The sequence below is a fragment of the Crocodylus siamensis genome, chromosome 5 (genome assembly GCF_052110815.1).
Source record: "Crocodylus siamensis isolate JL-2025a chromosome 5, ASM5211081v1, whole genome shotgun sequence".
NCBI classification, from domain to species: Eukaryota; Metazoa; Chordata; order Crocodylia; family Crocodylidae; genus Crocodylus; species Crocodylus siamensis.
Genome location: NC_143399.1, coordinates 49219138 through 49245397, shown reverse-complemented (window position 1 = coordinate 49245397; position 26260 = coordinate 49219138). Strand labels below are relative to the sequence as shown.

Sequence of the window (26260 nt, the reverse complement as noted above, 5' to 3'; positions counted from 1 at the left end):
CCACAACTTGCTGCCCACATTTCCAGTCCCTGGGTCATGGACCCTTGATGCCACGTTGACTTTGGCTTGCAGTTGAAAGGTGTTTTCAGCAGCAGCCTTTACATGCAGGGTCATGTAAGGAGTTATACTGAGAGGTAAGGAGTTATACTGATAGGTGCTCAACCTCTAGTCCATGGGCCAAATTTGGCGTGCAGAGCCATGTCATTTAGCTTATGGGCTTCCCTACAGGTCTGGAAATTTGGCAGCGGGAAAGCAATGCCAGCATTAATTGTCATGGCTTCCAGAATTGTTGCAATTAACATTGCCACTGCTACCTCACTGCCAAATTTCTGGACCTATGAGAAGCCGTGTGGATAGTATAACACAACCCTGCATGCCAGGGGCTGAAATGTATTTGTGTCCATACCCTAAGTTTGATATACCAGGCAAAGCCCAGAGTACTTACCATCAGTCCCAAATGGAATGGGATAATTCTGATTTTTTGGTAGAAGGCCCATTCTACTAGTTTTATGATATTTCTGACATAAAAGGATGGAAGGAAGAAAGAAGTCTGTGTGTGTGTGTGTGTGTGTGTATGCTTGTGCATGTGCACGTATTGTGCATACAGACATAGAGCTATGATGTATCTTCTGATTTGTCTTCACATAACAAGCCAGAATAATTTAGAGACAATGAATTATGAATAGCAAATCCTGATCAGTGCCTGTGACTCGTTGTCTCTTTTTAAATCTAACTAATGCTAATTGCACTGAAGTAGAAATGCTACAGCTTCACTGTTGTTTTCTCTTGAGCATGCAGATCCAAGTCAAGGAGATCCTTATGGCAGACAGGCAGATTACTTGGATCAGAGCTATAGCAGAGACTTTGGTCATGACCAGGCCAACAGCCCATTTGTGCAAATGGATACAAGACAGTACAGGTAAGGAGGATTAGGAAGGGAATGCCCATCAAATGTGTGCAAACTTTGCCCCCACCCATCCTATTTAGCAGTTAGCAGAATCTATGGCACATTGTCTTTACACCTCTGTAGATCAGGAGGGCTCTGGATGCTGTGCAGAACAAAGAGCTGTAGAAACAAATGGACCTGGAGTCCACATTCCACGTGATAACAGCACTGTAAACAGGGTAGCCTCCTATTGCTTCAGTTAACCATGCTGGAAAACTGGCTAAGAGGTGTATAGGTATACTGTACAGGTAGGTTCACTAACCCCAGCTGCTACATTGGAGCTGCGTTTATCCCCAGGGTTAGGTAGAGAGTGTGTGGAGCAGGTTAGCATGTGGAGAATCACAGAACAGTACTTCAGCTGCAAAGTTGAGCTGATGGGAAGAATTTCTAGATTCATTCTAATGCTTGCAACACGTGCTTCTACTGCACATTCTAGCTGCTGATCTCAGAGTTCCCTGCAAACAGGAATACTCATTCCTCATGAAGCTCCTGTGCAGAGCTCCCTGGCAACAGTAATGATGCCCCACCCTGAATTTCAGCCAGCTAAGTTATACCTGCCTCGTGCCAGTGTGCCCAAGGAATAAAGAACCACAGGTGGGCTGTGCAGCTAGGATTAATGTAGACCTTAGGATCTGAGCCAGTCCCTATTGAAGTCAACAGAAAAACTCCCATTGATATCAAGACTTTTAGCTCAGTCTCCTAGATTATAAACTGTATTGGAGAAGTACTGTGTCTGCCTTCCCCCCCCGCCAACGAACAAAACAAAACAAAACAAAAAAACCCACTAAGGAAATAGATATGATGATGATGAGTTAAGTTTTGATGGTGTGGCCTGCATGGTTGCAGCTAGAAGGGGTCTGAGGCTTACAGACAAGTTTTTTTCAAAACCTATCAGTAGTTTATAAAGCAGACAGGACACTAAATATCTTTAGAAATATGACCCTTTTTACTTTAAAGTCACTTTTCATCTCACTGGGTATAGCAGGTTGGCAATGCTACAATCCTGGTGTGTTTGGCAGGAGCCAGAGTCTACTCCAGAAGTTGCAGAGACCTGTCCTGTTTCTTCTTATCACCTGTGTCTTTGTCTAGCACCCATATATATGCCACTGTCCAATACTTTGCACCTCGTGGGGAGCTGCCAGTACTGACACTTTATGGCACTGGCACTGAGCCCATTTGCAGTGGATTCTGTGGACTTGCAATGGTTTATGGCATCTCTGCCTTCATGTTGGGTCTTGACTCAGTTCCCTTCCATAGATCAAAGAACTATGACTCCTATGAGGAGAGTTACATCTCTAACTCCAGGCAGGAGTGGACTGGGGAGGCACCCCAAAGGAGCTCCTTGGAGGAGGCCAGCATCCAGCCACATGAGGTAACCACCTGAGAGTGATGATTGGGAGGTTTGGGAGAAGATCTGCCTGTTCATCCTCAGGCAGGAGGAGCATTGTGTAGTTGTTAGAGAAAAGCCAGGCAATCGGAAGACCTGGGCCTTATCCCTGGTGCTTCCCTCAACCTTTTTACATGACCTCGAGCAAATTCCTATGCTGCCTAGTGCCTCAGTTTTGCAGTCTGTAAAGTGGGGGAAAACACTATGTCCCTGTCTTACAGGGTTATTTTGAAGGTTAGTTCAGTACTGTTTGGATAGTACTTTGATACTTTCATGCAGAGCCTTGGTTAATACTGTTGTGATTATAAAATCTCCTGCTGGGCTTTCACTTATACTTCACAGGCATCTGAATACAGAAGCCTCCCTTGTTGTGCCTGATATTGGTTGAAAGGCTGATCTTATTGGGTTATTTCACCCTTGGTTCTTCTAGGGTATCCATTTTCCTCTGCTTACTTCATGTATCTTCCCCAGGTTGCTGCCTAGCAGCATAGCACTCTGTTACCAGGGTAGGTAGGTGGAAGCTCTGCATGCGGCACAGCATTGCTTATCCAGACTACAGAGAGGAGACCCTATCCAGATTTACTGTGTTTTGTGAACAAATCCCTCCAGGGCAATTTTTTTCCTGATAAAAGATGCTCTTTTGGTTCCTGCGACCCAGCTGGTGACCACACTGAAGTGATCACATCATGTCTGTTTGAGGTAGTAGGATAGATCCACAGCTGTTTTAAATTGGCATAGCTCCACGAAAGTCAGTGGAGCTCTGTTGAATTATGCCAGCCAAATAGCTGAATTGCATTTAGCAAAACTTTTGGGAATGACCAGGTACAACTGAAACTGTCTTGGACTCTAAACTTCTTGATGTTATCTGAGGGAAGGCATCGTTACCCTCAGCAGTGGTGCATGCTGCCTGTCTCCCTCTGTGCCGGATTCACCATAGAGATGAGGTAGTTGTGTCTCAGTCTGAGAGCATAGCTCTATAGTGCAAGCAGTGGAGGCTTTTGCTGTTAGCTCTAAAGCAATTTTTTCAATCCCAATTTTGGTGAAAGCTGTGGCACTCTCACTGCAAACTGGTTTAATTTCATTTATACCATATTTCATGTTTTCCCGTCTTCCCTGTCTTCACTTCCACTTTCCTTTTCTCTCCTATCCTTTTCCCTTTCACTTTCTTTGTGTCATCTTGGCTTGTCTTTTCTCTTAGCTCTCAGGTACTGGTGAGTCCAGTCTGCTCCAGCAGTACAAGGAATCTGGCCTCAGCTCCAGCAGTTATGAACTCAGTCAGTACATTTTTGACTCTTCCAATCAGTATGACCCTGCTCCATCTGAAGCTTGGAGTCCAATTCATACAGGTGGGTAACCATGAAACCACCAAAGACCTCAGGTGAGGCCAGGATTATGCACGAGCTGTAGTTAGGGAGACAGGGGACAAGTTCAGGATATGCCATTGACCTTGCTCACGAAACTAAAAAGATTCAGAGGGGGATGAGTGGCCTTTATTTGAGGAGCTTGGAATGTGAAGAGTGATGCTGTTTATTGGCCACCTACTGGGGGTTTGTCTATGGATGGACATATAGAACCTGTTGCCAGATTTGAAAACTGGAATAATTATCGTAAATAGAAAAATATCATACCTTGCAAAAATTTAGGGTATGTGTATGTATTCTCTTTGTCTTTAATAGATGATCACATTGCCCTAAACAGAGCTATTCTGATCACCGTCACCTCTTAGAACTTTGCTATGTCGGTTGAATTGTATTTTAGTGTCACTGGCCTCTGTTGCCATGGCCCTGCTTTTAGAAGCATAGTCACATATGTAAGGAGCTTCTGAGTGACTCTGTGCACATGAGGGTTGACACAGAGACCATTTAAAGTTATCTAGAAGTGAAAACTTGATTTAATTTTTTTTCAAGTGCAAATGCTCTTTGGATCTTCCTAAATTATAGCATTTTGGGGTTACTTTTGCAAGGGCTGTGCAAGAGTCAAAGCTACCATACAAATACAATAATTCTTGTCTCTGGCAACACTGGACCCACTACTATGCAAATATGTCAGAAGGCCCAGGAGAGACCTGCAATCCTGTGGCACTGGCTCCTTGTCATTTGCGGAGAATTCAGTGAAGTCATCCCTGGAAGAGAAAGTTGGGTGCTTTCCCTCACTCTCTCTGCAAATATGAACAGTGCTGAGTAAAAACCAGAGAGCTGATTTTGGCCTGTGTCTATGTTTATTTTTTAGAGGAGGCCTCATTGGCCACCCTGCACCATGTGGCACCCCTCAAGTATTCACTCCCTCATGTGCCCGTGTGCTTTGGAGCAGGAGGCCACCTGGTCCGAGTGTGCCCTAATTTCCCAGCTGAGGGGCAGCCTGCCCTTGTGGAATTGCACAGCCTGGAGGTAAGCAATCAGCTGAGCCCCTCAAATGGAGACTAACTACTTTCCAATTAATCCACACAGCCCCATTAATCCTCAGAGCCTCAGGTACCATACCCACACAGCCTCTTCCACTGTGAAACTTCAAATAAAGCTGTATATTTTGCAGCTCCTTGCCCCCACCCAAAGCTCTGGCTGAACTCTGCTCTGCAGGTAGGCAACCTTGACCCAGTGGAAGAGATCTGACTCAGGGCTCAGGCCATTCTAGTTCTTACAGTTTCTTGAGTGTGATACAGGTTGTTTTTGTTAGTTGATTACCATCATTCAAGTCCTGCAGGAGTCACTTGGACTGGTTCTTATACCAGGTGGCTGGTCCGTTCTGATGAGATGTTTTGGTGTTACAGCTGTCATCTTAGGAGAGGTTGGGGAGTGACTGGGGGGAAGGATGGCCTGCTGGTTATGACACTAGTCTCCCTTGGATTTGGGGGACTTTGGTTCTAGTCCTGGCTTTGGCACAGACTTCCTTGTCACCTTTACTTAGCTGCTCTGTGCCTCTACTTCTCATCTGCAAAATGGGTATGTTAGCCCTTTCTGAAAATGCAGAAAGGAGAAATACATTGATGATTGTAAGGGGCTCAGTGGGTGTGGTATGGGATTCCAAACAAGTGCCTCAAGTAGACTGTACTCCTAACTGGAAGGTTGTCTCCATAAAGTCAGCCTGTTTTCTTCCTGCTATAAACATTAAACTGAGTCTTCTTCCTTCCAGAGGCAAGAAGTATATGACCCAAATGCCATCCTAAAGGACAATTGTTTCTTAAAGTTCACCATCTAACCAACACAATATCTTAGTACATCTGCTCTGTAACAGTATGGATTCGCTAAAGTTACCTGGAGGACTTTTACCCAGATTGTCAGGCCATTTGCTGAAGCACCTCAGCTTTCTGCATGTTCAGATGGAGCTTTAACCAGGCAGGAAGAAGCCAGTCACTGAATCTGCTCTTGTTTTCTAGGTCATCTTTGATAACACAAAAGAGCAAGAGGAACTGCAAGCTTTCCCTGGGCCTCTTGTCAGGTACAAAGTCATCAAAGGAGCATAGTAAACCATACTTCTCTGTATTTCTTGCTGCCTAGAAACACAGCCCCCTTTCAGGCTGCACTGTAGTATTTTGTACCAGCTTGACCATCTGAGTAGTATAATTACTTAAAGAATTGGAGATAAGCCCTAGCCAGGGCACTTTGATTCAAATTTCAAAGATGAATAGATTTGAAGTATTTAGATCCAGGTATTTTTTGTTAGGCTTATTTTGAAGATAAGGCTCATTTGTAAAGTTCCAAACTAGGCTTATATTCAGGACTTCCTCTGACCTCAGATTTGGGATTTAAGGTTTTTGTTTTTTTGAGAATATCCATCCACCATTGCTTGAAGATTTGGCTTGAAGATTTGGCTTGAATATTTGGCCCTATTTTGGAGTTATGTCCCAGCAAACCTGGTTTTAGAAAGGTCTCCTGGACATCCAAAATCTTTGTACAATCAGTGATCTATACAACCAGAATATTCAGTCTTGACAAGCTCTTAAGCTATGAAGTACTAAGGCCTGATTTTGAGGCCCTTAGGAGTTGAGGTTAATTAAGTGAAAGCCCTGGTGGGTGTTTCCCTTTTGATACATTAAATGTGTTCTCTTTTACATTGGTTATCTTGATATGGCATTCAGTAGCTCATGGGCAAAGCTCATGAGAGAGGAAACAGCCTGTTTAAAGGAAGGAGAGCGATGAAATTACAAAAGGAGAACTGAGGAAGTATAGAAGTTGGTAAGAAATGTGAAAATCAGAAGATAGTAGAGCAACAGAAAGAGACACCAGAGCAGCATTAAGATTGCTAGAACCCAACAATTCTAAGTATATTTGACATTCTCTGTATACAGATTAATCAGGTAAAAATGTCCTAAGGGCACTAAGAAGGGATTTCAGATATATTGTGAATCATTCTAGTTGAGCCATCTGGAAAATGGGAATAAGAATAACCAGCTGCTATCTTTGCGTTGTTATGGGGTGCTTTGTGTATGAGGTGTGTAAGAGTGGCTGGAGCAGATGTTCCTGTGGACCACCTATTTATTATATAGATACCTGCGGGTGCAGAAGACTGGACTTGATGACCCAAGACGTCCCTTCCAGCCCTATGCTCTTATATTTTGCAAGCTGTGCATATGGGTACAGTTGTTATTGATTTGCATATGAAGAGCTTTTTTTTCCCCACCTCCTGCCCCCTTGAGCCTCTGGAGTCCTCCACATGATTCACAGATTCCTCCTTGATGTCCCTGGGGATGCCATCTTCTATACTTGCTGACACCTCCCACACTTTTGCTTCTGTGATTGTTTCTGCAGGGAAGATTTGCACAAGGTGGATGTGATGACATTTTGCCATCACAGAGTGGCCATGAGCTGTGACCTGACAACTCAGAGAGGCAGAGATTCAGCCCTACTTTGGAAACTCTTGATTCTGCTTTGCCGTCAGAATGGGGTACGTGCCTGCACTGCAAGGTGCTGTTATAGAGATGTGCCAAAGCTTTTGAGTCCCTTTGATTATGTTATGGAGAGCTTCTAGTGGGGGTCCCTAGAGTAAATGTGAAGCAACCAAGTATTGCTAATATGGAATCTTAAATGCATCACACTCTCTCAGTCCCGTTGCCCAAAATACTGGGTATATAGAAGAAATGCTGGTTCAGGGCTGCTGCTTGTACCAAGGGGGTACCAATGTTCCTGTACAATAGCACCACTTACAGGGGCACTGTCAGCTTGGTTTAAGAGCTAGATTTATACTGAAAAGGTGAATAATTATTCAGACCTAATCTGCAGGGGGTCTGCTCTGGGTCGTTAGAAAAAAATACAACAGTAAAATCACCAACATTTGAATTTTACTTATTGACAGCTAGTTGCCATGACCGTTTTCCACTAACAGTACATATACATGGTTAAAAGAGACTCACTGGTGACAGTTGGCAGGATAAAAATCATAAAAGCCAGCAATGGAAGTGGGAAACTGATGATGAGTGGAAGGTCCAAAAGGAATCGCTCATAATATTCAGTCTTGTTCTAGATACCAGACTGCATAGGTCATTGGCTTGGTTTGATATGGCAAATCATATATTCTTCCCTGTCTCTTTATAGTCCATGGTAGGCTCAGACACAGCTGAACTTCTGATGCAAGACTGCAAGCGCTTGGAGAAGTACAGAAGGCAAAACCCAGCAGCCAACCTGATCAACCTGACAGATGATGAGTGGTCATCATATGGCTCTGGAACACCAGATCTCCTCACTGGGGAGATCCCACCCATCATGGATACACAAGAACAGATAGTGGAGAAGTTCACCAAGCTCCTTTACTATGGCAGGAAGAAAGTAAGTGGCTGATGTACATTTCAGTGCCTCCTCAGCCATTGACCCCCGCCAGCATTGCCCTGTTTGGAGAGAAGTGGCTGAGTTTCCCTTTGCCTTTCCAAGTCCGTTAACCTCTATCTGTAGTTGATGGGGGCTGGGGGTGGGGGTTGAATTATATAGCTCTCTCAGGCCTGAGCTAGCTCAGTGTCTGGGATGAAGAATCACATCTGCAGGAAAAAAAATTAATTTCACATGAGACCAGCCTGCCATAGATGCAGAGATTTCCTAGCAAGACAAGCTTCAACCCAAAAATCTCCAGAGAAGTCAGGCTGGGGAGCCAGAGCTGTTGGTCCCAGACTAGGTGTGGAATTGGGCATTTTCTTCATAGCTGTAGAAGAGTGAAATAGTAACAGATGGTAATAAAATGATTTTTTAATTATTATTTTGGCTGCAGGAAGCTTTGGACTGGGCCATGAGAAACCAGCTGTGGGGTCATGCCCTGTTTCTGTCAAGCAAGATGGACTCACGGACTTACAGCTGGGTGCTGACTGGGTGGGTAGGAGTGGCCAGAGGGCAGCTTTCAGGTGACTGGTTTTGCTGGGCACAGCTAACCATTGAGGTGTCACTCATTGTTTTCACGGTAGCCATGCTACAAAGCAAAAACAATGCACAGGTTCCAGTCAAGCCCTTCATGCTCCATTACTTTGTCAGTCAGCTGAACAGGCATGTGGAGGAACCTGTACAGATCTGGCTAGTCTCCTCAGGCATACATGTCTCCAGCTTGGCAAGAAAAACCAATCTGGTGGCTAGGAAGCAGGGGGAAGCTGCTACTAGAGGTTCTGAGATGTGGGATGGAGTAGCCTAAAACACCCCAGCCATGTGAATGAAAATAACATGACTTGTGCTGTTCAGCTGGTAAGACAATCTGGGCATGGAGAGAGGGCTGTGAGATAAGGGGAACATGACCACATTGGGCTGATTGGATAAAGAGGAGCAAGCTCACTGTATTGGCGTGGCGTGGCGTGGTGTGGCGTGGCGTGGCTTGGCTTGCCTTGGGTGGGGGGTAGTTCACATCTGTACTTACAATAATGCTGTAATCTGGCATCTCATAAAATCCAGCCTTAAAGGAGGAAAAGAAGCAGCATCTTAGACACTAATTCCTTGACTAGCTGCTGCACTGGGAGGGTTAACTGAGGGGGGTCCATGTGAAAATCCTTACATGAGTTAGAAGCTGGCTGAGTGAGAAAAGGGTGAATATGCAGTGTTTGAAAGGATCCAGTATTCTTCTTGCACTTACAGGCATGCCTGTTGTTCCAATGTTTCACAATTCTTTGAAATTTAATAGGGCAACTTACTTAACTTCTCCCCTCCTTCACCAGAAAGTTAAGTCTTTAGGCTAGGGCTACAGCCCTAATGCCCCAACTTTAACTATTTCAGAGAATCTCACCTTTGTACAATTGACCATATTGTAATATAGAAAACATCTCAAGGTTTGTCTGCAAGGGGAGGTTTTTTTAGAAGAACTATTCCGATGAACTTTTTCCAGTTAACTTGCAATGAGGATGCTTTAATTCCAGAATAAATGAATCTTTGACCTGAGTTTGCCCAATCTATTTTGTAAGTGCCCACATAGGGAATTAATTAAGAATAGCTATTCTGCTTCACATCTTCCTTTAAACTGAATGAAAATCCTCCGTTCACAGTATGGCTTAGGCAGCTCCCTTCCCTTTCCATTTACAATTGTGTGACATCCCTGTGTAATCTCTTTTTCTGTACTTCAAACAACCTGAACCCTTTCCAGGGAGATGTTTCCCAGAATTGAGGAGTTCTCCTGTGCAGCTCTCTGGCCTGCAAATAACATAGAGATCACCAGCCTTCTGGGATTTATTCTTCTTTCCTTCTTGTGTCATACTCTCACCAACAGCTTTTATTTAACCTTTTCATGGAGCATTTTTTGGGAGGTGGATTGCTATTTCTTCCTTGTATTGGAGATTGAGGCCTTGGAGAGCCATGAGCATAATGTCCCTGCTTCTCCTCTCTCTGTTTACAGGTTCACCAGCACATTGGCTGCCAATGATCCCCTGCAGACTCTCTTCCAGCTCATGTCAGGAAGAATACCCCAAGCAGCTTTGGTACTTATCACATGTGGCCTGCTACTTCCTCCTTCAGTGCCTGGCATAGATTTGGAATAGGAATACTGGGCTTCCTGAGTTTCTATAGGATGACAGGACCAGAACAGCTTTTTTCTTCTATAGGAATTTGGGTTGGGTGAAGTATAATAACCACTATCTCTATGCGGGTTCGTGTGCCAGTGTTCAGTGGTGCTATGAGGAGGCGGAAGGTGTGAAGTTGACCTGGGGAAACATGAAGCTGATCTTTAGAAGTGCATGGATGGTAGGAGTTGCTGGCTGATGGTGGCATGGAGGAAAAGCATGGGGTGAGGCACCTGATGACTGGAGCAGATGCTGATACAGAGGGATGAAGTTGGATGAATGTTTTTTGCTACTTTGCATGAGTATCTACCATTAAGGTGGCTTCTTTCAAGAAGCACAGCCATTGGGCAGCACTGGTGAACTTCCAGTGAGCAGCAGGAGAAGTTGTAGCATTCATTTCTTGTGGATTTCCCCTTTCTCCCTCTTTACATCCCCATTTCTTTAGTGTATATGGTTCTTCTGTCTGTGAGATTTAGTAGCTTTCAACTGAAGTCAGGTAAAGGCTATGTCAAGATGGTGAACTATGTGTTTATCTTCCTTTTCCTCCTTTCTTTTCCTTCCCAGTGCTGTGGAGACAGCAAATGGGGAGACTGGAGACCCCATCTAGCTGTGATATTGTCCAACCATGTCGGAGAGGCTGAGCTGAACCATCGAGCTATTGTCACAATGGGAGACTCTTTAGGTGAGCAGAGGCAGATATTGTCTCCAGATCAGAAGTCCACATGCAGCATCCGATAAGGTGCCTTACTGTGCTCACAGATTCAATGCAATCTATTCCAGGAAGCAGGAGAGTAAGGGCTTGAATGGCTAAAGTACAAAACCTGCCTGGGGCCCTGAGTGAAAACTGTTTAGTCTCAGTTCATCTCAACTGTAAAGACACCCATATCACCTCCACCACCACAGCAGCTAGGCCTAGCTCTCCAGGTGGTAGGCTAAATATCATTTTGCCTCTAGCTAAAATGGTCTCTCTGGGTCAGCTACTGAGGTTTCTGCTGGTGTATAGCTGGGACACTTAGGAAAAGGGAAGACAAAGGTAGGGCTTATTTACAGTTTCAGTTGCAATAACCTTTGCTGCCACAAGATGACCACTAAAATTGAGAGACCACCCAGAAAAAACAGGCCAACATTTTTAAAACTGTGATAATGGGGCAGTCATTGCTGTGCCTGCAGTGTGACCTGAGCACTCACAGGTATGCTTGTCTGGACTGGGGACTTGGGGAGTGACTGGACACCAACTCAGTTTTCTTACCTGGCTCCTGCCTGTGTTTGGGAGTGGTGTGGTAGGGGATTGATGCTTGTTTCTTGAAATTGTGATGATCTGGGATATTTGCTGAGTGCTCTTGTAAACAGGGAGGGTGCTTTTGCATTTCATATGAACTCAGAAATATCAGGAAGAAATTGGAGCTGGGGAGTGGGGAGTGGTGCCTGTTCACACACTGTTTCCAGCCTCCTGGTCACAGCTGAACCATCAGATACCATCCCGTTAATCTCTCTAGTGCTTGAATGGACCAGGCTGGGGTGGGGCTATTGCTTCTGTCTTTTCTCTCTTGAATTCCTTACACAATGGTGTCAGGACAGCTTATGCTACTTTACCTCCAGGCTGAATGCTTGTTCTCTCTTCAGCTGGACACCACAGCTGTATTATTAAATTACTGCTGAGCTTCTCTTAAAATGCTTTGTGATATCTCAGAAGCATATGGGGCTCTCAGTTGTTGTGAACAGATGTGTACATATTTGTGAGCCTTGTGTACCTTCTTTTCATGTGATTTTGTAGTGCATGTAATCATGTGTTTGTGCCTAAACACCTCTGCCAGTTTACAAATCCCAGCCTGTGAACTTGTGGGCCTGGTTTCCTTTGATAAAGTGATCTACATGTTCCACTGCAACAGGGAGCTCATGTCTGTGTATGCACATGTGTATGCACACACTTGTATTTGCATGTGTGTGTGCAGAAGTTCACTGGTATATGTTTTTATATGGGCATGGACATATGTACATTTCTAACTGCAGTGTTTCACTCCTCATAGTGGGGCAGAAATGAGAGAAGGTATTGCTGTCTTTCATGTACACATTCACAGACAATACATACCGGTGGTCTCCAAGTTTTGCTGACCCATGGGAGACAACACTGAGCGAGTAACATGTTGCGGGCAATATCATGCTTTGTTTTTCTATCAGTCTCAGTTTAAACTTTATAATTATCTGTGGCCATGAGCAACATGAGAAGGTTTCATGGGCAACATGCTGCTTGTGAACTGTGGGTTGGGGATCACTGACATAGGCTGTTTTTACATGTTCCCTGTGAGTGTGTTGGGGGTGTGTGTGCTTTAATTAGACTAGCTCTGAAAGCCACTCTAATTAAAGCACTGGGAGTGCCTCATGTATCGGTGTTCTGCGCTTTAAAATGGTGGCAGAGGTGCTCGATCAAACGAGCTTTAGTTCAAGTGCCCCCACCACCATTTTGAAGCATGGGGACACTGATGTATAAGATGCTGACACTAGCTGGAGTGCAGTAATTATCATGCTCCAGCAGACTTGATTAATCGAGTCTGCTCTGACACACTGTAATTATAGCACATTGGAGCAGCCTCTTGGCTCATCTGTAGGCACCCATAGCTGCAAAATCCTGCAGGTATATGGCATCATTGCAGACTTTGAAATTTATACTCACTTCCCTCTTAGAAACTCCAAACTATCTCAGAGCACAAGTGGCAGATGTGACTGACTGAGAATAACAACTTACTCTGCTCATTCCTAGGGCCAATTAAATGGTGACACCACATTTTGCCACAACTACCATCTTCTGATAGACTGAAATTGGAGTTGTACGCTTACTGGCACCATACCTAAGTAGGAAGCTGATGGCACATGTACTTCTTACCCAGTCAGGTTTCCCTAATTGAAAACAACACTTATTAGTTGGAAGAACAGCAGCAGTGAAGGGGGATGTTGGGGAAAGGACTGAAGTGCTCAATGGGCAGAAGGGGCAAGTTAACTCAGCTGTTTTCTCAAATGCAGGTGTAAAAGTATTCACCGTAATGTTCATTGCACTCATAGTTTTTGGTCTGTTTAGCTTTTATCTCTTTTTCTCTCTGTCCAGCTGGGAAAGGGCTAATAGAAGCTGCTCACTTCTGCTATCTGATGGCTGATGTCCCTTTTGGTCATTATGGGGTTAAAACAGACCGCATGGCCCTGCTGGGCAGTAGTCACCGGTAAGTAAAGTTGAAGCAGACAGCACCCTGCCAATATAGACAGCTGTTGTTCTGAAAGTTCTTCTCACCCAAGGCTCCGAAAGTAGTAGAATCCCTTCTTTCTGTTAGCTGTGCAAGGGCATGGCTGGACAAGCACATACCCCAGTGTAATTGTAGTGGTGAAAAGGCACCAGGATTAGGAACAGGTAAGTGGTGCAGTTTTCTCAGGGCAGCTGCACACAACAAGCAGGTATTACTGTACCTTGGCACACAACAAGCAGGTATTACTGTACCTTGTCACTGTACTGTATATGATGAGGGAGTGAGTAATGGCCCATTTGCCTTTAGCAAATACTTCCCTGGAACTGGATGTGGACAGACAAACCTTAAAATGGTGTAAAGTGTACCACCTGCCTCTGATTCTTTCAGGGCAAAGTTATCCCATTTTGGGGTTTGCATCATTTGCCTACTGACCCCTAAAATTTTTTGAATGGAGGTACAGACCCCTTTGAATGGTAAGTGTGGGTATTCACATCATTTTAATTTATTGTAGTCATCTTTTGTGGACCCCTTAGACATAGTCTGCACATCCCTAGGGGTCCATGGACCACGGGCTGAAAATCACTGCTCTAGAGCCTTCCTTCACTGGTATAGACTAATGTTAGTGATAAAAGGCATAGTGGGAGTAATGGCATCACATGCAGATGCTATAGCAGGCTATAGGTCATATAAAGTTCTGATGCTGGATATTTGATCTGTTGTATTGTGCTACCTGATTCTAATTATGGAGGCTTAATCCTAGTTATGAACGGAGGCCTATTTAATACCCATTCTACAGGAATGACGTAGAAAGAAATACCAATTATACCAGTATTGAATTATAAGGGTATAAGCGGTAACTGTTACATATGCATCTTCATAGGGTGATATAAATATACCCAAACTGTTATAACTTTAACCTTGTTTCATTGTACTTCATAGTAGCAATTCTCTTCCTCGTTTAAGGCAGTTGAAAGTTATGTATATCTACAGCTTTGGACATAGAAAGGTATAAGGATGTCCCCAAGGCTGCACAGCACGTCACTGAAAAAAGACTGAAAGAAGGGCCACCCCTTGGTCTCATACAATACCGATGGGGGTCATGCCAAGCACACTGGCACCAGCATTGTCTTCTGGATAGGCTTATTGATCCCTTTATTCTAGTCAGAAGAATGAGAATTCATACGAACAGCACAACACCCAAGCAGCTGCAGTGTCCAGCAGTCAAAGGGTTAATTATATTTGGGCAGCATTACTTTTGGTAAAATGGGAAGATCTTCTAATACAGTTCCATGGGAACATTCACAGTCACCCCCTGCCTTACCTTTAACACCAAGGTCATAACTATCTTTTCCCATGCTTCCGATATCAATTACTAGAAACTGCAGGCTGCCTATGCCAAGTAAGTCAGTGGAGAGGCTGGACTTGTGATTAACCCAGTTGTCCACTGGATGTCACTGTGGCTCCACTCCATTCCAGGGGGACCAGTGAGGTGTTGAAGTCCAGGCTAGGAATTGAAGTAATTCAGGTGCAGTCTCATTGTGTCCCTGGGAAAGAATGATAATTTAGTTAATTTGGAGAGGCTCTTTGTTCCCAGTCTCCAAATGAGGGTTGCTTGTCAGCTCTCTCATGTTTCTGGGTTTGATTCACAGCTGCCCTGAATCCTATGTTATCATTTATACTGGTAGAATGGGTGGGTTATCATCAGGATGGGAGTGTTTTCCATTCATGGTGCATAGGTGTAAGTGACTGCACATGGGGTGGGGCCAACCAGTGGCAGACCAGGCCCATAGCCTATAAGAGAGCCCCATGATGGTAATGTCGTAGCTTATTTTAAAGGGACATTATAACTTAGACTGGGGTTTTAATAAAACCTAAAAGTATTAGGTACCGCAAGGGGTGGTGCCTAACACCTGTGGGTTCCTGCAGAAAGCTCAGCTAGAAAACTTACCTGAGAAACAATTCCTTGCATGCTATTAGCTCTCAAGATTACTAATGAGAAAAGGACTTTAAGAGTCTAAGATTATAGGGAGATCTAATATTTGTACTGATATCAAATTATGCTAAGGTAAGCTCTTCCAATGGCACTGTTACATCTGTATGCTTCTGCACCCATACCAGCATAGGAAAACCATTCCAGTTTTAACCCTGTTTTATTCAGGGTTAAAATTACAGCAGTTTAGCCAACACATCATTACAGAAGCAGGCGGATGTAAGTTACCTTGTAACAGCTAGTGTGTGCTCTGAAGTGGCTGCTTCCCTACTCCTAAAGTGATTAAAAAGTATGTTTGCCCAGAGCCAATTTGCTTTGTTCTGTTCATACTGTTTGCTCATTTTTGGCATTACAGAAATCTCAGACTTTCCCCATTAATAAATACCATGTCACATGCTTAGCGCAAGCACAGACAGTGGTAGTAAATCCTTGTTAAAGTGGCTGAAGTGTTTTGCTGCAGTGTGAACTCCAGTTTCCACCGCATAGTTTTGCTGGCATAACTATGTTGGTTAATCCTTTGAAAAAATTGCATCCCCCTTGTTAATGGAGGCTCCTTGTCAGTGGAGCTATGCTGGCAGAAACCTGGTGTGGACATTGTTACATAGGCAGAGGATGGCTCCTGCCAGCTTAGTTTGAGCCATGTTGGGGAGATGGAGTAGCTAAGCTGGCAGAAAAACCCCTCTTGTTGCCGTATGTCATGGCTCTACTAAGGATGTCTTCCAACATAACTGTGCCAGTGCAGCCACGGTGACCAAAGGTCCCTTGCAGGGCAAGCTCTGATTTAAGGGGATTTGATGTATGCTCTGTGGTTCTGTTAAGTTGCAGGAAATTCCTTGTGAAGCATGGTGGTGAGTGGGATGGGCATTGTGGGAGGATAAAAAGGTTCCCTTACCTCATTGCTTTCCTGCGTCTAGAGGTTTGTGTGGATGGGTTTGGCATGTAGGCCAGGGGCGGGCAATTATTTTGGGTGGAGGGCCGTTTACGGAGTTTTGGCAAGCTGTTGAGGGCTGCATACATAGCCCCGCCCCTTGACAGGTGCCCCACCCCCTGGCCACCATCTTGGGGCTGGAAGTCCCACCCCTAACCTCTGACCTTTGCCACTGAAAGCCCCTCCCCTTACCCCTGGAAGTACTCCTTTGGGGAAGAGGGTTTGCCATCTTAGGGGAAAAAAAACAAATTGCAAACAAAAAATCAAACACCCATAATAATATATTTTAATTTAATTAAAAATGTATTTTTGTCCTGATTTGTGGGTGTTTGTGGGGTATATGCAGAAGTGATTGCATGTGGGGGTTTGTGGGGAGGTGTATGTGTGGGTATGGATGTAGGTATGGGAGCTATGTAGTGCAGAGTGGCCGGGCAGGAAAGCAGGGAAAGTGGCAGGAGCAGGAGCGCAGGGCCTGCACCAATGTCCCAGGGCCAGCGCCGGCGGGGCCTAAAGCGGGGCAGTAGGAGCCCAGGGTACAGGCTGGCGAGGGTCTGTGGAGCTGGGCGGGGCTGCACCAGCAAGGAGAGGGGGGAGCTGGCCAGCTCCATCATGACCCTGCTGGCTGGGACCCTGTGCTCCTGCTGCCCTGCTCTGAGCCCTTCTGGCACTGGCCCCAGGACACCGGCGCAGGCCCCATGCTCCCACCTAGCTGCCGCTGGCTCCTGTGCACCTGTTTACTCCCAGTGCCCCCACCCCAGCCCCACAGTACAGGTGCAGAGTAGCACACAGCCCTGACCCTGTGCTCACCTGTGAGGAATGAGCTGGTGCTCAGTGCGGGGGAAAAGTCATCACGGTGGCAACGGAGAGCAGGCACAGGCAGCCCCGCGTGGGCTCTGAGCGGCTACAGCCCGGGGCGCTGGTCACGGAGAAGGGGAGCATCCACTTTTCCCCCATGCTGAGCACCAGCTCGTTCCCTGCAAGTGAGTGTGGGGTCAGGGCTGCGCGCTGTTCCTCGCCTGTACTGTGGGGCTGGGGCGGGGGCACTGGCAGTGAACAGGTGTGAAGAAGCCAGTGGACACCAGGCACGGGTGCGGGGCCAGCGCTGGCGGAGCCCAGAGCAGGGCAGCAGGAGCGCGGGGCCCAGCCAGCAGGGGCCTCTCCCTGCTGGTACAGCCCAGCCTGGCTCCAGAGACCCCTGTCAGCCCAGGCCCCGCGCTCCTACTGTCCCACCCTGGGCCCTGCCAGCGCTGGCCCCAGGACACCAGCGAAGGCTCCATGCTCCCACTTGTTTCCACTTCCCCCTGCCCCTGCTGCCTTCCTGCCGGCTCCCAGCTGCATGGCTGGACTGTGGGGCTCAGCAGGAGCTGGCCCGGCCCTGAGGATTGGGACGATCCCTGCGGTCTGCCCCTGCTTCCCCCTGCCCCACTTCTTGCCTGAATTTCCTGCACTGGTGCAGCCACAAACAGCCCCCTGGTCCTGGGCCAGAAGCCCCTGGGCATGGGCTTCTGGCTGGGATGGGGGATGGGGCCCGGTGGGCCCTGCTGTGACAGGAGCCTGCCAGGGCTTCCTCTGGGTCCTACTGCTCCTAGTATCTTTGACAGGAACCAGGGGCAGAAAAATATTAATTTTCTAAATTTTTTAGGGTCCATATAGAATGTCCTGGTGGGCCAGATGCAGCCCGCAGGCCGTATTTTGCCCACCCCGATGTAGGTTGTTTTACCTGCTTTGTAAGGAAACCTTTTGGTGGAATTTTCCAGGACTTAGACCCGAATTTTAGTTTCACTCCACATTAGTTTCACTGTCTGAAGGTTGGCAGGGAAGGTGGCAGAAGAGGCACCTAGTATCTGGGTTTCTCATGTAGAGAAAGAGTTTTGTTTTTCATCCCTGCCCTCACACCTCTCCTTCTCTTTTCAGTCAGACATTTGTACAGTTTGCCATGACAGAGTCTATCCAGAGGACTGAAATCTTTGAGTACTGTCAGTTGCTGGGACATCCCAAATCTTTCATCTTCACTTTCCAGGTAACAGAAAGCCTCAGGCAGAACTAACACGTTAGATGCACAGAGCTCCCAGAGCTCTGTGTGATGCAATATAACTTCTCTATAAATCACAATCTAATGCATTTCTAATACGCTCATTACCACAATCTCTAAGTGCTGGTATAACATTAAGCTTTGCATTCAAGTTGTCCCCACAGGGCTGTGCTCTCCTGCATGAGTTGCTTCATCCAGGGTTATTTACAAATACTTCTACTTTTTTTCCCTTTTCCCATGTAAGCACATCCTCAGCCTCACCTTTCCTTGACTGGGAAGGGCATGGCTGTGTGTCTCCTTGCTCAGTGTAAATTACTCAAGACAAAGTCTCAGTTTCTGTGACAGATCTGTGGGTGAGGGAGATTTTCTTCCCTTCTTAGTCTGGGCAGAGAGTCTGGGAGCATATGAAGGTGTGGAGCATGCGTGTACCGGTAAAGTACAGGAAGGCACTGTGTAGGCTTGCCCACCAAGAACTGCAAATGCATTCCAGTGCCATCCCTTCTGTGCTGGTGTTCTGTCAGTCCTATCCCTAACTTTGCCAGTGTACCTCAGTCCTAGGCACTGACGCATTGCCTTGTCATGGTAATGTTATCTAGTCTTTTAGAACAAAGGGGTGGATTCCTGGGTTCTAGACCAGATCTGGCACTTGCCATAGTCTGCATCTCATTCTTTGCATCTGCATGGGTGTGCTAATATTAATCTGTGTCACTGTGAGATTGTGTGTAAAACCTTTTGCAGTTGGGAGGAACTCTGGAAATGCCAAGGATCAGTGTTATTGCTGAGTGTTGTTGCTGTCAGCAAACCTCCTACCTTGTCTCCAGTACTTCTGCTATTCCAAGTCTTAAACCAGAGCTTTGCCTCATGATCTTGCCCTGCTTGTCTCACTTGGCATTACCACATGGCAGTGTCAGTGCCCTTCACTTCCAGTCCTTCTCTACATTCTCTGGCAAGGGAAAGCAAGGGGTGCGGGCAGTGCCATCACTGTCAGCAGATTGTGTGTTACTGCTTTTTGTCTGGGTGATTCATAGCCTGAGAGTCCTGCATATTGTCTGGCTGCACCTGGATTCTCAGCAAGGAGCAGCGGTGACCTGCAGGGTCTTTCTCTCTTTCACAGCAATCCAGGATGTTGCCACTATTGCCCTCTAATGCAAAACCCACCAGTCCTCTAGGCCTCTGCCTTCTCGCTGACAGTCAAGTGCTGTGTTAGATGTTGCCCTTGAAATCCACCTGGAGGGCTAGCTGCTTCACTGCCTTTTAGCTCATCTCGCCGTTTCCACTGGTGTGGAGCAAGTGCAAAGCAGAACAGTTACAGCCACACTCTCTGCCCAGATGCAGAGTGAGGGGGGAGTCAGGCCATCCCTGGGCTCAGCAAGGCTTTCTCAATTGAGGGCCTTTGTAATTCACTCCCCTTCACAGCTCATCAGAGCATGAGTTCAGCAAGTTTCAGGGCACTATGCCATATGTATTTATCTGCTTCCGTTTTTGTATGGCTTCCCCTTCTAGAATAGCTCTGTGTAATTGATGTACTTTTAGCATTGTAAATAAGCACCCAGCTGCTGGTGCCTGAGGCGCTAGACAAATCAGGTAGATAAATGAACGTTCCAGGCTTGAATCTTCCCTCATGGATCTGTCAGAGCATCTCTGCACTGACTTCAAAACTAGCCTCTCAGCACTTCTAGCCAAAAGCCTGTAGTGAACAGAGCCAGCCAGGCAGTGGATATGTGAAATGGATGCTTGCCCCAAAAGAGAGGAATGTGACCTGCAGCCCCATTGCACCTGTGAGCTGGGGAGCGTCACTATTTTGTGCCTCTCTCTGATGTGTCAATGCTGAATGTTAAGAGAAGGCATGATGCTAAGAGGGAGCCTGAAGTCATGGATAAGTGACATGGTTAAATTGGTTAACTGGCACCACAAAAGTGGAAAAAATTAGCAGATAGGTGATACAAATCTCTAAGTGAGGCTAGGCTTACCCATCCTGGTAAAGAATTATGCTTGAAAGAAGCAGCGGTAGATACCCAGCAGGGTAAGTGACTCAGGCTTAGGTTTCTTCTGTCCATAACCATTTCCAGGGACAAGGAAAACACTATGTTAGCTGCTCCTTTGTCCCAAATGGCAAGACACAGTAATAATTGCCTACTGTGTGCAGCTAACCCAGAATAGCTGCATATCTATCCCTTCCTAATTCTAGCATAAGATACCTCTCTTTACAGAACTGAAGTAAATTACACTGAAGGCATGTGATTGTCTGTCCTTGTCCTGAGTTTTTTCTTTTGCTGCAGCACCTAGACACTCCAAGTCAGATCAGAACCCCATTGTGCCAGTGGCCTTATAGAAACAGCCTCTGCCCAGAGTGGTTACATCTGGCACGGGGATAGAGAAGCATGAGAGCTGAAGTGATCTCCTTCAAGTCACATAGCTGGTGGCTGGCAAAGCCAAAAAGAGTAGGTGTATTGAATCCCAGTCCTGGGCCCTAGTTACTAAACTTGTACCTTTCAGCTGGTCTTTGTTTAGGGCACTGTAGCGAGCCCTCACTTTTGCTAGGGCCTTGGCTACTCCTTCCCCAATCTGGACAATCATCTTTCTCCTTGCTTTTCCAAGGTGTATAAACTCATTTATGCGTCACGCCTGGCGGATTATGGTCTTGCTTCCCAGGCCTTATACTATTGTGAAAGGATTGGCACAGCTCTACTAGACCAGCCCCAGACCAGGCACCCTGTGCTGTTAGCACAGGTGATCCAGGTGAGTCTCTAACTCCAGTTCCTTTTTTGCTTTAGCTATGGAGGATTGTGTGTGTCTGGACTGGCTGATGGGTGGAATTGTGGCTCTACTGGGGAGATATCGCAAATTGCAGTGAGACCATTAACAGTAAAAGGCATTCAGGTAGTCCCTAGCTTTGATTTTGTTTATGTTGTAGGACATGTACTTTGCCTTCCTGTAGCCTGATTTTTCAGAGATGTGAGCCCACGCAGCTCTCAGGGGCTCAACTCTTCTCAAATCAGCCCCCAAAACATCTATTTGCTGAAGTGTGACAAGTAAAATAAACCCAGTGTGTCCATGGGTCCTACAAAATGCAATGATCTGTGCCTTCTTGCTCCCTGTGGGGACTCTGCTGTGGCAGCTGCCTTAAATGAGAGTTGTGTTGGTCTTATCAGTGGTGCAGAAAAAAATATGCAAAAGCCAAATTTAATATCAAAGCCAATTTTATAGAAAGAGGAGGGAGGGAATGGAAACTGCATTTGCCAAATAGGAAGAGACACAAAACTGCAGAAGGAAGACATTTCATTTTGAAGTTTCTTAGAAGTTAAATATGGTGGTGGTTTTAAAAGCTAAAATCTATAAAAAGTTATTTGGCATTTCCTCTCCAGTAAATCATTTTGTGATAATATTTGCTTGGGATATTGCAAATTCTGGGTGGTAACTGAATACAAGCATGTACATAGACAGCTACTAGCTATTTAATATTAGGTCTAGTTGGACTTGCATTAGAAGGAATATTCCACAAGGAGTAATAATCTTCCAATAACTGCAGGATTTGGAGCGTGTTTATTGTACTTATAAAATGTTGCAATTTTCACATCTACTTTAGTGATGAGAGTGTTTTCAACTAAAAATGTCTCATTTGATCATGCTTGGGAGAGTGTTAAAAAAACTAAGCCAAAACCTTCATTCTCCAAAAGCAGAAGAGTAAATACCACTGCCTCGCTGTCAGGGTGTGGACATGCATACATTTGAAACTCTTTCAAAAGAGGTAGGTTTGAAAAAGGGGAGCAGCTGGTATGTTCTAACTGTTAGGTGTGAATGAGCTGAGAATGATTCAAATATAGCAAAACTGCTCCAACTATAATACTGCTTCAGCCAGGTTTCACGCTGGAGCGGTTTTGCTATATTTGAATCATGTTCAACTTGTTCACACGTAGGGATTAGAACATACCAGCTGCTGCCCTTTTGAAATGTTTCCCTTTTGAAGGGGCTCCAAATATATATGTCCACACCCAGAGAGTGCTACTTGTCCAGGGATTTCAAAACCTGGTTTTAAAAGGAGGTAAATGAAGTTATCTGCATTTTGAAGATGGGAGGGGGAGGCACAGAGCATTGGAATGGCTTACCTAAGGTCACCCAATGAGATAGTTAGAACCAGGAATACAATCCAGGTCTAAAATCTAGCCCTGTATACTGTCCGTTAGAGCATCTTGCCTTTGTGCTTATAGATAAGGCTCATGTGATACAGATAACAGCAGGGCACCTGTTAGTACCTCTCCTCCACAGCCTTTGCACTGCCCTTGTCCCATATACAAGCTGTAATATTCACTTGCCTCTGAATTTATAATTCCTTGAAAAGCTCTGGTGAGTAGAGCTAAGGCAAAAATACAATCACAGTCTAATTTTTCTGAGATTAAGCAGAAGAAGCATTTATTTGCAATGCCAGAATACAGAGAAAAAATAAATAAAAAGGGTACCTAGTTAATTCATGCCTGAAACAGGCACCTGTCCCAAAAGCTCTGACCTTTGAGTTATGTTATATTGCAAAGTCTACCTAGATCCCCTGTTGAAAATACCTATTTACTCTCCAACAGCTCCACTGTGCTGCTGGGGATTATACATCTCCTTGGAGAACACACTTTCATCTGAAAAAAATGAATGCATTTATTGTTGCTCTGTTGTCTTTGATGTTTTAGACTGTGTTACAAATTATTATACACATTAGTGTTTGATTAAGATTTCCTCTCTTTTGAAGCCATGGACAATATACAACCAGGTATTGGTTCATTAATACTGGATCAAAGAGCATGTTAACATTTGCCCCATTTAGGAACAATCATGCTTATAACTTCTTCCTTGGCATTGGTTTAGAAAGAACACACTGTATGTCTGTTTCTTGCAAGATCTGCAGCTGGACATACACACTTCTTGAATGCATTTCAATTGGTTCATGTGCCAGTAATCTCTCCTAGCACATCCTTCTGTTAACTGTTCCTGCTTGTAGGCGATTTATGTTTTTCACATTTTTTGGCTGTAAGTTCTTTGGGGTTTGCACTCTATGTTAATTAATGCATAAACACCTAGACAATAATAAAGTGGCAAGAAGCAAATGTTGATTTTTTTCAAGACCAAAGTTTGTTCAGCCAATCTGATTCCCTTCCCCAGCAGGATAACTGGCCTAATGGGTGTCCAGAGAGATGTGCTAATTAGGTCATGAATTGAACCAATGTCAGGGCTAGGAGAAGAAACATGACTCCAGAGTCCCAGGTTTTATCTATTCAAATTATTGTCTGTCCCCATCCAAGAGGAAGTATAATCATGGGATTGAAGCACAGGGCTAGGAGTCAGAGACTCTGGGGCCATGTCTATATGATGCATTTCCCATGCCCACTAGCTGAGCCCTCAAGCATGCTACGCTGCTCTGAGTGGGCTGTCCCCTAAACCAGAACCTGTGTGGTCATGTCTGTGCAGCATGATGGCTGGACTAATGAGTCTGGGGATGGGCTAACTAGCTCTGTCTTTTTCAGGAGGGCTAATGAGTGCTGTCTGCAGTGCTGCACAGATGCTTTTGGTTACTGCAGCATGCCTGGAGGCACTGATGCGAGCATGGTAACTTTACTGTGTGGACAGTGCCTGGGTTCTTTTCCTAGTGCTTTGGGGACTTGTATTAATTTATCTGTGCCTTTGGTTTGCCCATGGGTAAAATGAGGATAACAGCACTTACCTCCCTCAGAGCAGTGGTGTTTATCAAATGCTTCTAAGATCCTCTTTTGAAAAGTTTGTTTGTACAATGCCCTGATCTGTGATTGGGGCCTCTTGATGGTAACATATTAGAAATAATACAGCGGCCATGTATGTGTCGAGTGTTATTTTTATATCATCATTATGAGGAAGTGCAGCATTCCCTGAGTCTTTTCCTGGCCTGTGTGTCTAGCAGCTTATTAACTGCTAGGACTTTCAATCTATGTTCTATGGATCCTGAATTACGACACCTGTTCCATTCTGCCTTCTTTCCCCAAAATATGCAGCTAGCTGAGCGACTGAAGTTCTCAGACCCATTGCTCCTGGAGAGACCTGATGAGGAGCAAGACCTGGAACCTGACTGGCTTGTCCAGCTCCGAGCCCAAAGACAGCAGTGGGAGGTGAGAATGGTGGCAAGCAGAATGGGTCTTTCCACTATGTTTTCTGTCTACTGCAGTCCTCTGGAATGGGTAAAGTAGGCTGCATTCTGGAAGCTTAGTCGTTGCTGTGTGATCTATCTGCAGAAGTATCTGTGGATGCTTTCTTCCCCTACATACCAGATCTTAGGTGATTATTTGCAAAGATGTGAAGGTGTCAAGGGGATTTCTATTAGCTGGGTTTGGGAAGACTTCTTCTTTCCCCTTTTATTTTGGGAATTCACGTTTGGCATGGTGCAGACTGATTGCTGAAATTGTGAACTCTCTCCTCTTATACTCAAGGTCTTGGTGGGAGTGGAAGGGAACTTACAATGTGCAGCTGCTCCCAGGTCTAAGTACTATGGGGCAATGAGCATTGTGCTGGATTATGAGCACTTCTCCAGGTCTTGCCTGCAGGAACTTGAGAATTTGGGATGGTCCCAACTGAAACAGTTTGTTTTTCTATAAGGATATTGCAGGTGCTAGCATCTGAATGCCATCAAGAGAGTGCCAAGGGGACTTGTATTTCTCTCTTCTGATCTCTGCCCTCTACCTTGTGCATATACTCTAGAGAACTTCTCTTCCCTTTCTGTTCTGAGCTGCTTCGTTTCCCATTAGCATATTCCCTTGAGATTTAATGTTTGACTCCATTGTCTTTTTTCTCCATTCTCTGGCTCTTTATCTTGTCCACTCTGACAGAACTAGCAGTTATACTTTGGTGGTCTTTCCCTGCTATAAATCAGCTGTTACCTTCCTAAAGTCAATGGAGATACACTATTCTGAGAAGAGACTCAGATCGGACAGCTGTATTCTGAACAGAAGTAGCTGTTGATAGTGTTTCGGGCCTGATTCATGTTCCATGGGTTCTGGATAATTCCCATTAAGTTGAGTGGAGTTATTTATGTCCCTTAATAGGTAAAGAGCATCCCAGGAGTCACTCTTTGGTCATTTTCTTGTCTTGGGATGCATTAGTAGTATTGGAGTGTATGAGTATCATGGTAAATGTAGTCGCTACACCCTCTTTATGAGTGACTTGGACTATATTACTGGCATCTGACAAACAGCTGGAGAATGGAAGAGTGGAAACACAGAAGAGATTGCCATTCAGAGCATGGCTGTGACATGCAGGGTCCACATGGCTTTTCCTTTGGTGATAGCTCTATTATCATGATTATCACCATGGTGACAGTGCTTGTCTTCCCAGTTCCCAACATGCCAGGTTTTCCTTTTCTTATGTAACATTCACCTTTTGAATCATTTCAGGTAGAGGGAGAGCTTCCTGATTTGACATCCACTCAGCCAGACTTTTCCAGGGTCAACAGATCAACATCAGGTAAAAAGAGTGAACCGGTGCATTGTGCATATACTGAGAAAGCTTTCCAAACAAGGACCATATTGATATATATTATGAATCAGTTGAAAAAGGCTGACTCCCGACTTTGTTGCCTACTTGTTCAGCTGGGCGGATATCTCAGTTGTCCCTTTCCCATTATTTCTGTGGAAGAAATAGAATTAATACACACTATGAATCCCGTGGGGAAACATTCCACTTACAAGGGGTTCTACCAGGGATACACTGCAAACTGCTTCCTTGCCCCCTTGTGTCACTTTCCCAGACTAGTGGATGGACTGAATTCTCTCCCCAGCCCTCTTTTT

General features: G+C 45.3%; 1 protein-coding gene across 9 annotated transcripts in view; it reads left to right on the top strand.

The window, feature by feature from the left end:
• Positions 1-26260, top strand: part of SEC16B (SEC16 homolog B, endoplasmic reticulum export factor) — an 86218-nt gene that overhangs the window by 40652 nt on the left and 19306 nt on the right. For 8 of the 9 annotated variants that reach the window (XR_016442328.1, XM_090047266.1, XM_090047267.1 and 5 more), the window contains 15 exons: positions 799-919; positions 2204-2318; positions 3532-3679; positions 4563-4720; positions 5707-5768; positions 7079-7214; positions 7862-8092; positions 8526-8623; positions 10122-10203; positions 10849-10966; positions 13385-13496; positions 18350-18455; positions 21066-21206; positions 24476-24589; positions 25868-25937. Coding sequence is in view for 8 of the 9 variants with exons in the window: in XM_090047266.1 (XP_089903392.1) it covers positions 799-919; positions 2204-2318; positions 3532-3679; positions 4563-4720; positions 5707-5768; positions 7079-7214; positions 7862-8092; positions 8526-8623; positions 10122-10203; positions 10849-10966; positions 13385-13496; positions 18350-18455; positions 21066-21206; positions 24476-24589; positions 25868-25937 (1812 nt within the window). In the remaining variant the exon portion in view is untranslated. Of the gene's footprint in view, positions 1-791; positions 920-2203; positions 2319-3531; positions 3680-4562; positions 4721-5706; positions 5769-7078; positions 7215-7861; positions 8093-8525; positions 8624-10121; positions 10204-10848; positions 10967-13384; positions 13497-18349; positions 18456-21065; positions 21207-24475; positions 24590-25867; positions 25938-26260 lie in introns of all 9 variants that reach the window. The other variant, XM_090047271.1, reaches the window with a different exon arrangement.